Here is a 16,176-nt window from a genome sequence, read left to right on the forward strand (position 1 = left end):
TCTTAGGAAGGAGGTGGTGCAAAATGTCCGTATCCTGGCCAAAGGTAGGTGGCTGCAAATTTTCCCTGCATAAAGGAACTCTGCACTGGCATGTAGTTGGCAGAGGCATGATAACCACCTCTTACACCAGCTGTCCCCTCCACCTCTGACACAGGAGACACATCAGGGGAGGGAAGGGGCATGCTGAGGGTAGGAGTGGGTTTTGGGGAATGGAGGTACACCTATCCTTCACTGATGTAAGATCATTTAGGGACCTTATCCTATTACCATAATTTAGGGCAACTCCTCAGCTGCTCTACCCTATGTCAAGGACACTGTTTTTGGGATATGCAACTGGCTGAGTTGCAGGGGGGAAATCTATACTTCTATCTTGAGGAGACATTTTCTGGAGTTAGGAATAACAGTTGAGGAAATTATCTGGAGTGAGAACCCTCTTTCTCTCCCAGATCAGCAATCCAGTCAATATAGATTCACCTTTAGGAGGACTATAGTTTGTATACAGAGCATATTGAATCCAGTTGCCCTCCTGAAGTGAACATTTTAATTAAAGATAGAAATAAGATCTGGAAGATTAAGGTATGAAATGGAAATGTTTCATTGAATTCAGGAATAACATGATAAAATCAAATTACATTGTAATCAGCTTCAGCAGTACATGTTAGCTCCATCAGTTCAGAGAAGATTAATTATAACTTAATAAGCCATTTTTTTGTCCCAGTCACAGCTGACTGCAATAGAGGCTACATTGGCATAAATGAGAAGATTACTTGGCCCATCATACGCAAAACTTCAGAAATATACTAGCATCAAATCAGATGTAACTAGATAAAGTGTACTAAAATGTTTAAACTAAATTAGGTTTAATGAACTGGAATATTTTGATTATTTTGGTACCATTTTGAGTAGCAGAATTTAGCTTTTATGCAATTTGATGAGACTATGTACTGAAAATTACCTGTGAATACATGACTTCTGTATATCCCCAGGGAAACACCAGAGAACTGCAAAACTCACTTTCTTGAATGCTAGACGTACTAATACTGCACTACTCAAGAGTGGTTAACATATATCACTTTGCAGGGCATTTTTGTTCATGGGTTTCTTGTTAGTGACTTTATGTGAAGCGCATTGAGCTTCAAGGCCCAATAAAAGATCCTTTTTCTCTGGAAACCAGCCCTGTCTAATTGTCCTTTCATGGCCCATTACAGTAAAGAGAAAGGGCGGGAGGGGGTATCAACTGAAAATAGAATTTCTTGATGTGGATTCCATTTATCATGTATATGTTGTTGGGGTCAAAGAAATTGAGAGGAAGTGTTTATGTAGCAGCAGGAAATGTAAAAGTAGCACACAGGCGCCTTTGTAATTTTCTGCAGATTTGACAACTCGTTTCTGCAGGAACACACTAAACTCGAGCATATGTGCATACAGCATGTCACGTTCAAGCAGAAGCAAACCATGCATGTTTGCAGCTGGGAGAACTCTGGTGGGAGAACATGGGGAGAACATGTTTGCCACTGTGAGAACTCTGGTGGGGTATGGTTCATCGCCAATGAAAACTTAGGAAGTGAAGGATTGAAATACCCAGTGTTACAAAGCTAACATGATGTGTTATGTAAACATCTAGATAATGCGGTGATAGGGACTTCAGAACTACTAAAGACTGATGGACAGATAAGCATTTCTCCAGGATTGATGCACTCAGAAATGATGCACTGCTCTTTTCCCATTTTAATATCTGAGCCTGCAAATATTTACTCATGTGAGTAATCCTTGCTTACATGAAATATCCTCATTGACTTCAAAGTGACTAACTCACTTGAAAAAAGGCTTTCCAGGATCAGGCTATGGAGATGTTTGCATGTGAATGCTGATTGCATTAATTTGACTGCATACTGCTTTTAGGTGTTTGAAATAAATAATTGGCAACAAGAACAGACCCATTTGACATTATCTGATTTATTTCCTTCTCCCTCCCCCGGTTTTTCTTCCAAAACAAAATTCTGGCAAAATCAACCTGCTTTTGGTAAAGCTTTCAGACTCAACACAACTACATATTCCAGAGGAATACAGTTCTGTCAAAGTGTCTTTGACTAGCTCCAATAATGATGCAAATATTTATATTGCTTTTGCTGTGGTATAGATTTTTTTGGTGATGTTCTTTTTATGACTTTCTGGCATCCATCTGTTGCAGGCCCTAATCCCAGTAGTTGTCAGATTGTTTGGACAAACCGTCAGGAGCTTTGTAAACTACTGACATTTATCACTGATCCTGCTAGCAAACTAAGGGTTGTTGACCATATTCCTCTGATACTATGACAAGAATTATTGGAAATAATGTTAATTATATGACAGAAGCCCTTAACCAGTCATGAGAATGGAGTGGAATCCTTCAAGTACTCCTGTTCTAATAGCTAGAGTAATTGAAGAATGAGTTTGGATGGGAAATGAACAGTTGCTTCAAAGAGGAAATTAAACTGAGGAGTAAAACTATGGTCTTGGGGAGAAGGATAATGGGTGAAAATTTCATGGTGCTATTGATTTCACTTCTGCAGCACTACATGGTGGGAGGACTGGTGGAATAGAAGGAATAATGGTGGCAACAAATTCCCTTGAGGTGTCAAAGCTACCCAACCAGCAGTGTTAGAATCTGTCTATGGGACAGTTGCTCCCCAAGTTGCTTGATGGCTGATCTGGCCTTGTGGCGGAATGTAGTCAGGCAGCTCGTAGCTTGGACTTGTCCGTCGGCTCTGCATGTCACTCATCCTTGAGTCTCTTCCAGAAACCCCACTCCTGAGCAAGGTCATTGTTCCCTGCGGGAATTGGGTTCCCGGGATCCTTTCTGAGCCTAGTTACTTCTGGTCCCTGGCACTGCTCCTCAGATCCGGCTGCAAGGTACTGATGGAGAGCTGATGCCCGGAGCCCCTCTCTGGGATGCAGTATCTCTCTGCCCTAAACGGGGGTTGGAGGGAGAGGGAAGGCTAGTTGCTGCCTTGGGCTGGGCTGCCCTGGCTACTGGGCTTCCTAGCAGTCTCTAGCAACCTCTCGTCTTGGGCAAACTTCCCCCACGCTGTGGTCAGCTTCACCCTTTTAAATTCCCCTTCTCTAAGTAGAGCATGCTCTTCAGGTGTGCTTAATTGGCACTGTCGGAGTGCAGGGCTGCTCCTTAAGCATGCTGTCAGTGGGTTGGTGGCTTGTCCCATCACGGGGAGACCAGCTCTTATATAAGCAGAGGAAATAATATTTCTAGGGCATTTGGTAAAGGAAACTGAACTAGGGCAGTAGATTTGAAATATGGTTTAGCTATCTAATAGAAACAGAAATGACACCACCAGAATCCTCCTCCCATGTAATAATAATATAATAATTACAAATTGTCCAACAAATCATTAAGAGCACTGACTGGTTGAGAAATAGGAGACAAAGGGTAGGAATAAATAGTCAGTTTTCACAGTGGAGAGAGGTAAATAGTGGTATCCCCCAATGATCTGTATTGGGACCTGTGCTGTTCAACATATTCATGAATGATCTGGAAAAGTGAGTGAACAATGAAGTGGCAAAGTTGGCAGATGATACAAAATTATTCAAGATAGTTAAGTCTAAAGCAGACTGGAAGGAGTTACACATGGATCTCAGAAAACTGGGTCACTGGGAAACAAAATGGCAGATGAAATTCAATGTTAAGTGCAAAGTACTGCATACTAGAAAAAAACAATACTAACTATATATGTACAATGATGGATTCTAAATTAATAGTTACCACCCAAGAAAGAGAACTTTGAGTCACTGTGAATAGTTCTATGAAAACTTCCACTCAATGTTCAGCAGTGGTCAAAAAGGCTAACAGTGTGTTAGGAACTATTAGGAAAAGGGTAGAAAATAAGACAGAAAATATCCAAATGCCAGTACATAAATCTGTGGTGCACCCACACCTTGAATAGTGTGTCCAGTTCTGGTCGCCAGATCTAAAAAAGGATATAGTGGAACTGGAAAAGGTTCAGAGAAGGACAACAAAGATGATCAAGAATATGGAAAATGGCCTCCATACAAGGAAAAAACTAAAACGCTTACCTACTACAAAGCTTTTAAACAGACCCTCCATCCACAGTATATAGATCCTCTAATTATGGTGTGGTGTTCAAGTTTCAAGATTTTAAAATCTTTTTAATATCATTTTATGTTAGTGCTTAGACCTAATAAAGGAAATGCAAAACTAATCAGGGCACCGGCAGCCTTCTGTTCTCCGGTTGACATGCTATACACATCTAAAGGGACCTTGACCACAGCACTAAAATAAACATCAGTGCTGTGCAATCAAATCAGCAGTTTTAGCTTTTCACATTTCCTGGAAACTATTCACAGTGATCTTGGAACATGGCCATCTCAAAGCTAGACTTGCCTGCTATTTAGGGTATCAAGGTGAGATATGAACAGAATTTACTGGTTTCTTTTTCACCATGCCAAAGTATAGCTTGATGATGTCTCTCAGTAGCAGGAGGACAGTGATGGAGCTAGAACAGCATTTTGAACCATAGGTGCCAACTTTCTCTAGACTGTGCCTCCAGTGATAAAGCATTTCATTCACACAATGGATGACGCTAGATGAGATTAGGTTGAAGCCATAACCCATTGTCGGCGGCTTGAAAATCCAGTCAAGGATTTAATTACAGCAGTCACAGGTTAAATTGTAAAAAATAGTGAAGTCTGCTATAGTTTCAAAAAAAGAGTTGTGCCCTTCAGTCCTAATTCACTTGAAAAAGGAAAATAATTTACTATGTATTACATTTCTGCTGCCACCTAGAATAGAGACTGGATATTTCACTGGACATGGATAGTTTAGGATTGTTAGAATTTCAATCTATTTTATCAGGAATTCCTATGATTGTAGTGCATTTACTATATATGTCATTAGTTTCTAACCTATTCATTGTGTTTCGTTTTTGTTCACTAGATTGACAGGAATATCACAGAACTAATACTTTATTAACCCTTTAAACATTGTGAGGTCATGCTCCCAAATACAGCATGATTTTAAAGCTCCTGGAGGACTGAATTGGTCAAGTTATTGGCAATGAGATATTTTAATTTCTCAAGTCTGAATCTGGACCAGTTTGGTATTGATCAAAAATTATCATCATCTAATGGCTCTGTAATGGCAAATGTGAAGTAAATTGGTGATATCAGTTCATTTCCTAATGAGCAGCTGTTCACAAACCAGACCCATCTTGGGCCCCCTTGTTCACAGTTGCAGCAGGAAGGCCAAGGACTGAATGGGCATGAAGACAGAGCTACCCTCATATTTCTCCAAAGTGTGGACCCTCCGGAGAAGAACTGTTGTTGGTGCAGTGTGGGAGGCTTTTACTGCCTCTGCTTCCTATGTGGATAACCAGAGGTCTTTGGTCTCCAGGGCTGCTAATACATCACTTTTCATCAACAAGAAAGAAAAAAAAATCTGAAATGTATTTTAAGTGTCTCTTTTCATTCCTTAGCCTAAAGCAAGGAGCAGAATATAAAAGTACAAAGAAGTGAATTCATGTACGTGGAATTTTAAAAATTGGATTCTGGCACATTTCCCATTGATCTGTATAAAGAAAGTTTTACCCACCTTCACTCCCCATCCCCGCAAAAAACATTCCAAAAAGTGGCAGTAATTGGGTATCTAAAAATTCCCCCTGGCAAAGGAAAATCCTAGGGTAGTGTAGAGCTGTCGTGGTTTGGGCTGTGGAGAGGGCATGCCGGGGTGAGAAGGGGCAAGGGAGAGTACATAATGCAGCTGAAATCTGAGTCCAGTAAATGTAAAGTATTATTGCAACAAGACTTATCAAAGTCCTTACATGTAATAGCACATAGCTAGGGGTTTATCTATCCATCACTCCATTGATCCTGAGAGTGCTTTCCATATCCTCGTCAACATTTCATCTATTTCTTTCTGACAGCATCGTCATGTGATCAAGAACTTCAGTCTGCACTGGAGGAAGCTAAACAACCCCAAAAAGACAATGTGTTCATTCCAGAGTGCGCTCAGGGTGGCCTTTACAAGCCCGTGCAATGTCATCCTTCCACAGGCTACTGCTGGTGTGTTCTTGTAGACACAGGACGTCCCATCCCTGGTACATCAACTAGGTAAGGCATTAGGAGTTATGATGTTTTCATACATCCCCAAATAGGCTTATGGGGCCAGAAGCTCAGCAGGTGTATATTGGCATAGCTCCAATGGCAATGGAAATAGACTGATGTACACCAGCTAAGGATCTGGCACTCTGGATTAAGAGCTGTCAGAGCATTAGACTAGGTGTCCAGCTGCTGACTCTGACTGCAATGTCGTGGGCAGCATGCGGGTATCTCCGATCTTCCCTTCCCCTATGTTCCTCTTAATTCATGCTGAGAAACTACAGGGTGGAAGCTAGGAAAGAGTCAGCACAGAGCAAGCCCCACTTTCTTGCAGTATGATGATGAAAGAGCCAGTTGACATTGTCTATGTAAGAAACCAAAACCAACATCAGAAATGTTTCTCCAGAAGTCCCCACAGCTATTTTCATCGGACAAGCTTCAATGGAACAATTGCCTTGAAACCACTAGACAGAGGAAATATCATTTTAGTATGTTATTAATAGAAGCTTGGAATTCACTCCTCTTAGCTGAGCCGAATACATGGTAAAGTGTTCTGAGCCACATTGAGCAGATACATTCAGGATGAATATCGGATTCCATAGGAAGTTATTTAGGCCACTTATTGAGGTTTGGCTCCTGCAGGAACACTACAGAAAGCTCATTTAAAACCAGGGCAATGTGTACAGCCTGATGGAAGCATTGACCTTTTCATGGCTTGGTCAAAAGTTATTTTTTGACCGTTACATAAGATGTGTGGAGAACAATGTTTAAGAAACTGATTGCTCCCTAAGAATGTAATGCAGTGCAATCTTTTGTCTTCTTGGAGCATTGATTTATTGACAGTGTATAGAATTGTTTTGATGTCTGTTTATGCAATAGACTAGACCACGCCTGCACTGTGCAGACACTTAGCTTACGTAGGAGGAACCTACGGTCACTGGCAGTCTCCTATTTCTTATCCCTTGCAAGCTACAGTCCTTAAACTGTCAAATTGAATTACCAAGATTGCCCTTAAACTGTATGATCAGCACTTCTGATGTACTACCTGTAAACATGTAGTCTGCTCAGAAACAGCCCTGCTCTTGGTCTCTCTCTCTCTTTGTTTCTTGTTAAAAAATCATTTTGCCTTGATCCACTTGTTGGTGACATTTCTGTTTTGTTTTAACTTTGGGGCCAGTGCAGTTTTCTTTGCCTCAGCTCATACGTACAATCCATTTCCGAGGACCTTCTTTATTGCTCTCTCCAGTCAGAAACTGAAGTTTCTACACAGCTTCAGGTTGGATTAACCAAACCTAATCTTTCCGGGATCTTTCTGCTAATGCTTCATGTGACTTCTGCTTCACAGGGTAGCCGTTACATTTTATTCATATTGCTTCCTTTCATATTATATTTTTCCTGTAGCCAAACATTTCATGCAAAGCTCTCCTCTCCCGACCCATTGGTACAAAATGTGCCTTTCATATCTTTGGATGTTGGTCCTATTGCCTCTCTGGAAAAGAACGGAAGAGCACTAGCAGAACTGACGGTTTGAGCGATGGGGATCCTTTTCCTCCATTAGTCTGGGGAGTCTTTAATGAAGTGAGCACTGTGCACAATCAGTAAGAGCTGGACAGTAGGCAGCTTTCTTTATTCCATGATTTTCTTTCTATAGATTGGAGTGGAGAGGGGGAGGGAAATCAATGTTCTTCTGACTCAGGAGCTCTTTCCTGAGGCATGCAACTGGATGGGTAGTAAGGACTTGTGAAAAATGGTGCATCTGATCTTCCCATCAAACCTTTCCATTGAAAATGCAAATCAGAGGAACAACTTATAAGAAAGAAAATAGAAATCCAAGACAAAGGGCTAATACCAAGGACAGTATGCAAGAAAGAAAAACACTCTTTGAAAATCTGTAGAGTTGTTAGTAGAGAATAACACAGAATACACTGGAGCTGGCAGTTGTTGGCATAGCAATTTGATGCTGTACTTGTTTGTGATATGAATACAAGAGTTTGTGAATGAGTGCTTCAGTGTTTCACTTCTAATGCACCTAGAGTACTTTGGTCACCACAGTAAATAATAGTCTCATTAAATCTGTCAGACAACATGAAGGGATGGAGTAAGTGCACGTTACCCCCAACGATTGGCTGCCCCCATCATTTTGAAGCCAAGGAATGACCAGTTGTCAATGAAAGCGTTCCAGAAAAGAGGTAGCATTGTTGAAATAAAACAAAGATGGTGGAATCAGTGGTGAAAAAAGTAGGTAAACTAACCTACCCTAAAATGCATGTTCTTCAAATGCAAATAAAGGGAGTTTATCCATTTCTCATTTACCCTTCACTATGTTAGTGGGTGGAATGGGAAATTAACAAAAGAAATTAAAGACAAGAGCTTCCTGGCAATAACATTAGTAAGTCTGCTGCAAAGAAATGCAAAGGACTCAGTGAGGCTGAACACGAAAAACTTGCTAGGACAAAACCTAAGACCAGTGGAAATGTCTCTGGTTTAAAAATTAATTAACCAAGTGGAAACAGGGTTTATAAACAAATAAACATTCCCTTAAAGTTCTTTCAACCCATTCACTAAAAAAATTGTGCTAATACTTGAAATGAAAGGAACTAACAAAAGACTGTAAGCAAATAGGAAACTGACTACACTATTACATTTTCTACATTGCGTTAAGTTCACATAAAAGAAAACAAATATCATAAACAGTGAAAAAAGGCCTTGACCCAGCAAACACTTACTTAAAGTTAAGCATGTGAGTAATAGAGTAGTGCATTTTAATTTATGACTTTTAACCTGGCAATGTCCCCTTTCCAATATAAACCTGTCATTCCATCCCTCTGCCACCCTGTTGTCCCCAGCTTCTGGTATTTAATATCTTCTTTCATTGGGTCTCAGTGCAGCTACTTTTCTGTCAGCTCAGCTGGGACATTTAGTGATAGATTGACAAAAGAAGGTGACAGTTTTATTGCCTTTTGGGGTTAAAATCAGACCTTTCATGCTACAGTATTTTAACACTTATTTTGCTTTATAGATTTAGATTATATACGATGTACTGCATTTGTATTTACCATAAACCTAAGCCAATAAGGCAAAAGTGCAGATGGCAGAGGAGAAAGTAGGCAAGGGGGAGGGAAGGGGAGGGAGGAAATGCAGAGTGGGCTATCAGATTAATCAGGGATCAGGCTAGTTGCCAGGTACTACATTAGCGTACACCACTCAGAGATTTCTCTTTCACTCTTTCCCTGGCTGATTGAAGAGGTCATCCATCAGATAGCTGAATTCTACCTTGCCATCAAAGCAGCTTCTATTCCTGTTGTTCAGAAAAAGGGCCTTTTTCACTCATAGGAGACACACTCACATGGGCATGAAATCGCATTGCACCTTCCTGGAGCAAATGCTTTATCTGATGGGCCACTAGACAATTCAATAAACTTTCATCAGACACTGTGAAAATAAATTAAGCACTGAAGGGGAAAAAATCCCTCACTGTTTCATCCTGTCCTGTAATGCAGAGTCAGAATGTTTGTGTGGTGTTCTCGCAGCTAGCAGAACTTCAGGATGTTGCAAAGTTTGTGATGCTTTTAAAATGAACAGTTTGTTGATGAAAATCAGATAAATGCATTTCAATTAGACCTTTTAAGATATGACTGGGTTTATATGGTCACTGGGAGCATGTGTAACGTGGGTATTTCTTATAAGTTGAGCAACCATATGTAGCATTAAATCTAAAATGTTAGAGAGGCAGAATGAGTGTGTGCAAGTATGGACGGGGAGGTAGAAGTGTTTTTTTTTCAAAGCCTTATTTAAAGGCACGCTTGTTTGTTTAGAATTTAAGCTTTCCCCTGACGTGCTGTAAATTCAGACGTTGCAGGTATGAACTAATGCATGAGAATCTGAAAGTATAATTCCCCAGAAATAGCCCTCATCTAGTTTCTCTGAGCTGAGTGAAATGTAAAAATTAAACATAGAGCACACAGTAAAAGATGAAAAGCATACTAGATTTTAAAAAGTAATTGTAATCTATGAGCTTATTAGTAATAGAATAATAGAATATTAGGGTTGGAAGAGACCTCAGGACGTCATCTAGTCCAACCCTCTGCTCAAAGCAGGACCAACACTAAATAAATCATCCCAGCCAGGGCTTTGTCAAGCCGGGCCTTAAAAACCTCTGAGGATGGAAATTCCACCACCTGCCTAGGTAACCCATTCCAGTGCTTCACCACCCTCCTAGTGAAACACTGTTTCCTAATATCCAACCTAGACCTCCCCCACTGCAACTTGAGACCATTGCTCCTTGTTCTGTCATCTGCCACCACTGAGAACAGCTAAACTCCATCCTCTTCAGAACCCCCCTTTCAGGTAGTTGAAGGCTGCTATCAAATCCTCCCGTCTACCTCCCTGCCATGCTTCTCTTCTGCAGGCTAATGATTTTTTTAAACTATGACCTTTAATCTTACCATGTCCCCTAAAATACAAAGTGAGATGGATGGGATATAAACTAACAAAATAATGGGATTTCTGAGTTAAGGCAAAGCAACCTGAATATTAACCTAGTTTTGCCTTGTCATTTCAACCTATGGCCTTGATCCTGAAAACACATAAACCTGCTGGCATTTACTCACATAAGTAATCCTATTGAAGTCAATGGGACTTTTCACATGTGTAATTGTGTCCAAGATTGAAGCCTATAACTATTGAGGACTTCAAACACGATGGAAAGATTTTACCAATTCTAGGTAACTTTTAAACAACTAGACTATAGTCAAACGAATCTAAAAAAGCGTTTGTGGGTTCAATTCAGAAAAGCAGCAAAAGGTTCTTTGATCACCAAATGGTGCTGAAAATCTACTGAGAACATGCAATGTTTCAGTACAGTAGAAACTACTAAAATGTCAACACGTGCCAGCTATTACACATGTACTAAAGGTGCCTCCCATATTGACTATGTTGAACCAATGAGGTGATCTTAGACACATGCAACTGCTATAAATGCTGATTCTTTTTTAAAAGAGCCTTTGTAATTCCTCCTCCATGTCCCAGCTGAAACAAAGAAGTGGAGAGGGACACAGAAATGAAAAGAAAGCAGCCATCTCTTGTCACACCTCACGTTTCTTGGATTGTCATTCGTGAAGGGGGACTAAATCTCATAGTAACTGCTAGTGAATCAGGTCTGACACTGCTACGTAATCCACAGCCAGCAGTGTGATCAAAGCCCCATTTTCCTACATTGTCTGTGAGCTTTCATTTGTTGGGATTCCAATGGCACTTCAAGAGTTAAAGACAGGTAAAAGGGAAGCAGAAAGAGATCCTCTTTTAAATAGAATTTAGATAAGTTTCTTATCCGCATTTTATGTTTAAAATGCGTAGGACTGGAAGGGAACTTGAGAGTTCTTCTAGTCCAGTCCCTGCACGCGTGGCAGGACTAAGTATTATCTAGACCATCCCTGACAGGTGTTTGTCTAACCTGCTCATAAAATCTCCAGTGATGGAGATTTCACAAACTCCCTGTTCCAGTGCTTAACCAGGCAATTTGTTTCAGTGCTTAATCACCCTGACAGGAAGTTCTTCCTAATGTTCAACTGAAACTGCCCTTGCTGCAATTTAAGCCCATTGCTTCTTGTCCTGTCCTCAGAGGTTAAGTAGAACAATTTTTCTCCCTCATCCTTGTAACAACTTTTTATGTCCCCTCTGAGTCTTCTCTTTTCCAGACTAAACAAACCCAATTTTTTTTAATCTTCCATCACAGCTCATGTTTTCTAGACCTTTAATCATTTTTGTTGCTCTTCTCTGGACTTTCTCCAATTTATCCACACCTTTCCTGAAATGTGGCGCCCAGCACTGGACACAGTACTCCAGTTGAAGCCTAATCAGCGCTGAGTACAGTGGAAGAATTACTTCTTGTGTCTTGTTTACAACATTCCTGCTAAAATACATACTCCTACACTGCAGGCTGTGTCTGCTGTAACTGTGCTAATAGATTGGTAGTAGCAGCAGGAAGCATCAAGACTCACAACGTGTTGCATCTGAAGATGGGGATGGGGCTGTAAATGCAGAATAGATATACTTCATCATATAGCATCTTTTACAAGACCATGGGGAAGACAGCACAGTTGGTGGCATTTGATAAGTCTACTTGCAGAGACAATAGAAATAGCACAGGGTTTTCTGCTACTATCTGTGACTCATAGACTTTCCTTAATTAAATGTCTAAGAAAGAGACAAGATATATCATGTATCAAGCAGTAACTGAAGATCAGCTGAGTCCATTCCACTCTCCAGTTCAAACCATCTCCTCGTCCTCCAGACTTTTCTGTAATTGCTGGTGATTAGTGGTCAGCCTTTTTTACATAAGCTAATGTTTGTTCCAGTCATAATACAGTAATACACAATTTTAGTACTGTAATATTTACCAAGCACAATATGAGGTTGTTGGGGAGGGGAGGGGGTAAAATTGTTTTTCAGAAGCATCACAACCTGAACAACATGCCAGCTGCCAAATGTGTTATATGGTTTACAGCTTTCTACACCAGTGTTCTGGTAGGTGGGAGGAACCTAATTTTCTTTTTGTATTGGGTTTCCTAATGTTTCTTCACTGCCTTGGTTCCTCAGTTTCCCTATCAACATAATGGGCTCACTAATACTTTTGTGGTGTTGAGGATGAATGAATTAATATTTGCAATGAGGTCTTTGGAATATCGACACTATATGTCTCATTTCACTTCTGTCTATATCCTTGTGTACAACTGTAATGAGAACAAAATTACACAGTTTAGTCTCTGAACAAATGAGGTATAATTTCAGTGTAACCATATAGAGTTCGAAAGAAGAATAAATCGAAATTAAGTTGATTTCAGTTTGTTTGTTTTCTCTTTGCTTTCCCTGTAGGTATGAACAACCTAAGTGTGATAACAGCGCCAGAGCTCATCCAGCCAAAACAAAGGATTTGTACAAAGGACGCCAGCTTCAAGGTCAGTGTAATAGATGAGTTTTGCAGCACATGTTTCAATGGTGTTTAAGAACTGGAATAACTAGGGGGAGTTCCTTACCATTGGCCTAAATAAATGCCAGGGTGTTGCTACATTGGTCTGTCATTGACTGAAGCCAGAGAGTGGAGGTTTGAATTGAGGTGGCTGTAAATAAGGGGGTAGACATTTTGTAAGTTGCAGTAAGATTTGCTTTCTCAGGTCCTGATTCTGTGGACACTGACATCAATACAAGTTTTTCCACCAATTCAGGATCAGGCCTTTGTTGTATTTGTGTAATATTAGGTCAGACAACTGGGTTTTGTGATATCAGCTGCTGTAAAAGGAAATTGTGGATCATTCTAAAGTAGGAAATCAGAAACAAGCAAATCATTTGGGGGATTTATTTTTGTGTGTGCTATGGGAAACTTCTCCGTTCACCATTCACAGAAATTTCAAAATGCTTACTGTGTCAAGAATGTCATTCAATGCTGAAGTTTATCTTCATTAAAGTGTGCGTTAATACTGCCTATCTAGAAAGTAAATGTAATTGCAAAGTATAATTTGAAAAGAAATAGACGCAACAAACGCAAACTGTATCTGGTTAGACTTTAAATAATTATATGTTATGCTCTTTATGGAAGAATGTATATAATGCATGCTCTTTTAAAACATTCATGGTATCTCTCTATGGTACAAAAACCTGATTTGCAATGAAATTTGAGCCTGGAGTATAATTTCATGACTCCTTGCAAAACACCCTTACTCTGTTTCTTTTATGAAAATGGGCATGCAGTGTTCAGGTTTTAGATGGGAGCGTTTAAGTGCCACATAGGATAAACATTGAAATTCAGCACAAGGTCCTCAAATAGCACTTAAATGGCGAATAGGTCTTGGGCTAAACCTACTGATTTAGTTGGGGATTGGTCCTGGTTTGAGCAGGGGGTTGACCTCTTGATGACCTCTTGAGGTCCCTTCCAATCCTGATATTCTATGATTCTATACTTCACAGTCGTGAATTTCACACATAGGGCCACATTCATCCAGGGTGTAATTCCACTGAAGTCAATAGTTACTCGGGGAATTATTTTGAGCCATAACTCACTAGCCTGCCCCTATTGAAGCCTACAGAAGACTGGTCATTGACTTCAGTGGGGCCAGGACACCAATTACTCCAGTATTTAGTGACTCCCAAGAAATTAAATTTGAAGTAACAACACTCTCACCTTCTGCTTGTAGGTATAAAACTTGAATAGTTAGTAGATTGTGTGTCTTTTGCATATTGTGTCTGTGTGTAAAGAATATATTCTGGATAGCTAAGCTGAAGAAATTGATTTTATATTTAGTTCTGAATATGGTGGCCTCTGGTCATTCTGATTGCTAGCAAAAATCTTTGAAGAAACTTTTGCTCGGGGGGATAATGCCGGCTTTCACACTTCTCTTCTTTACCCAAACCGGCAGTGTGTTTACGCAGTGCAATAATGAAGATTTGACCAAAGACAGGAACTTTCTGCCACTGAGACTATTTAAGAGAGCTTTCCATGCTGTAAGCATCTACCCAGTAATTTCATTTTGGTTTAGTAGGCAATGAGCTTTTGATTCTTTCCTTCCACCCTACAGTATTTTGCATTCTATCAGCTTTAACCCCACAAACCACTGCTGCAATGTCAACTCATAATTACTATGAATTCTGTGTGGCACAGATTTGGTTGCCTATATTTATGTTGTTTACCCTTAAATAACCTTTGGCTTTCAAGTGCTTTGTGCTATAAGACAAGGAGTCCTGGTGAAGTCAGTGCAACTACTCACAATATAAGATTTTATCAGCTGCATTACTATTTATTGTTTCTCTACATCTGTTAGAAACAGTTGGCCACCTCCTCAGCTGGAATAAATCAGGATAGCTCCATTGATGTCAGTGGAGGTATGCTGATTTACACCGTTCCAAAGCAGGTGTTGCCTCAGACTGGCTAGGCATGCAACAGAATAAGGCTGATGGTATCTGGAACCAAGGCTTTAAACTCATGCTTTCCTAAAAGAATGCCAGTTTTTACATGTCAGCATTTTCTCCACCCACTTTTAAGGAGCGTATGTAGTATACCTTGATTAAGCATAGAATTTGCTTAGGCTCAGAGTTCATGTAAACAAGGAAGTGATGTCATCATTGAAATTACAACATAGGGCTAGGTTGGTCAACCGACGAGTAGATACCCTTGCTGTCCCTAATCCATTTCAGCAATCAGTTTCAGTAGGTATAGTGCTCCACAACCCCTAACACTGAGAGACTCTCATGATACCAGCTGCCCCAGCGATGGCTGCTCACTTTTGCCAACCCTCCCAAATTTTCCTTCTTATATAGCTGTCTGTTCATAATGCTGGCCCTGTCTCTGCTCCTACCACCCTGGAAGAAAGTACTTAGATGAGACACAAACTTGGATCTAGTAGCACATTGAGCTAGTGCCAGATCGCTGCAGGTAGCTGGCCTTTAAGGGCCTAGTTCTGCTCTCCTTTCACTTACTGAGAATTTACACAGAAGTTTACTCCCACTGAACACAGTGGAATTATTCATGGAGAAGAGCTACTCAATTAGAGTAACAACAGTAGAACTGGGCCCTTTGTGAGTATCAAAGAAACTCTGTAATCCTGTGTACAATTTTATAAAATGTATTATAGCTTCTTCCAAGAATGTTCTGCCTTTACATAACTTGTATTGATGTCACAGGGGCAAAGGACAGGAAGAAACCTCCTGGCTCACTGAATCTAGTCCCCTGCTTGTCACAGGCAACCTCATTGTATAACCCTTCATAAACGTATCAAACTCTATTTTAAAACTAGTTAAGTTGTTGCTCCCACTATTCCTACTGAAAGTCTGTTTCAGAATTTCACTCCTATGATGGATAGAAGCCTTCTTCTGATCTCTAGCTTAAATTTATTCATGGCCAGTTTATATGTATTTGTTCTTATGACAACATTGTCCTTCAGCTGAAATAGTTCTTCTCCCTACCTGATGCTTGTCATTACATAACTCAAAGCCTTTTGATACATAGTTTCCAAATGTGACAAGTTAACATTTCAGAGTCTGATAATGAAAGAAAAAGAACAAATATGATAACCCATA

The 16,176-nt window shown here is 40.1% G+C and overlaps 1 protein-coding gene across 2 annotated transcripts in view; it reads left to right on the forward strand.

Moving 5' to 3' along the window:
• Window positions 1–16,176, forward strand: part of SMOC2 (SPARC related modular calcium binding 2) — a 175,490-nt gene that overhangs the window by 117,485 nt on the left and 41,829 nt on the right. For both annotated transcript variants that reach the window (XM_073335247.1, XM_073335246.2), the window contains exons 8-9: window positions 5,934–6,120; window positions 12,982–13,064. In XM_073335247.1, coding sequence (XP_073191348.1) covers window positions 5,934–6,120; window positions 12,982–13,064 — 270 coding nt within the window. The remainder of the gene's footprint in view (window positions 1–5,933; window positions 6,121–12,981; window positions 13,065–16,176) is intronic.

This window comes from Lepidochelys kempii, chromosome 3 (genome assembly GCF_965140285.1).
Source record: "Lepidochelys kempii isolate rLepKem1 chromosome 3, rLepKem1.hap1, whole genome shotgun sequence".
In the NCBI taxonomy this organism is placed as follows: Eukaryota; Metazoa; Chordata; order Testudines; family Cheloniidae; genus Lepidochelys; species Lepidochelys kempii.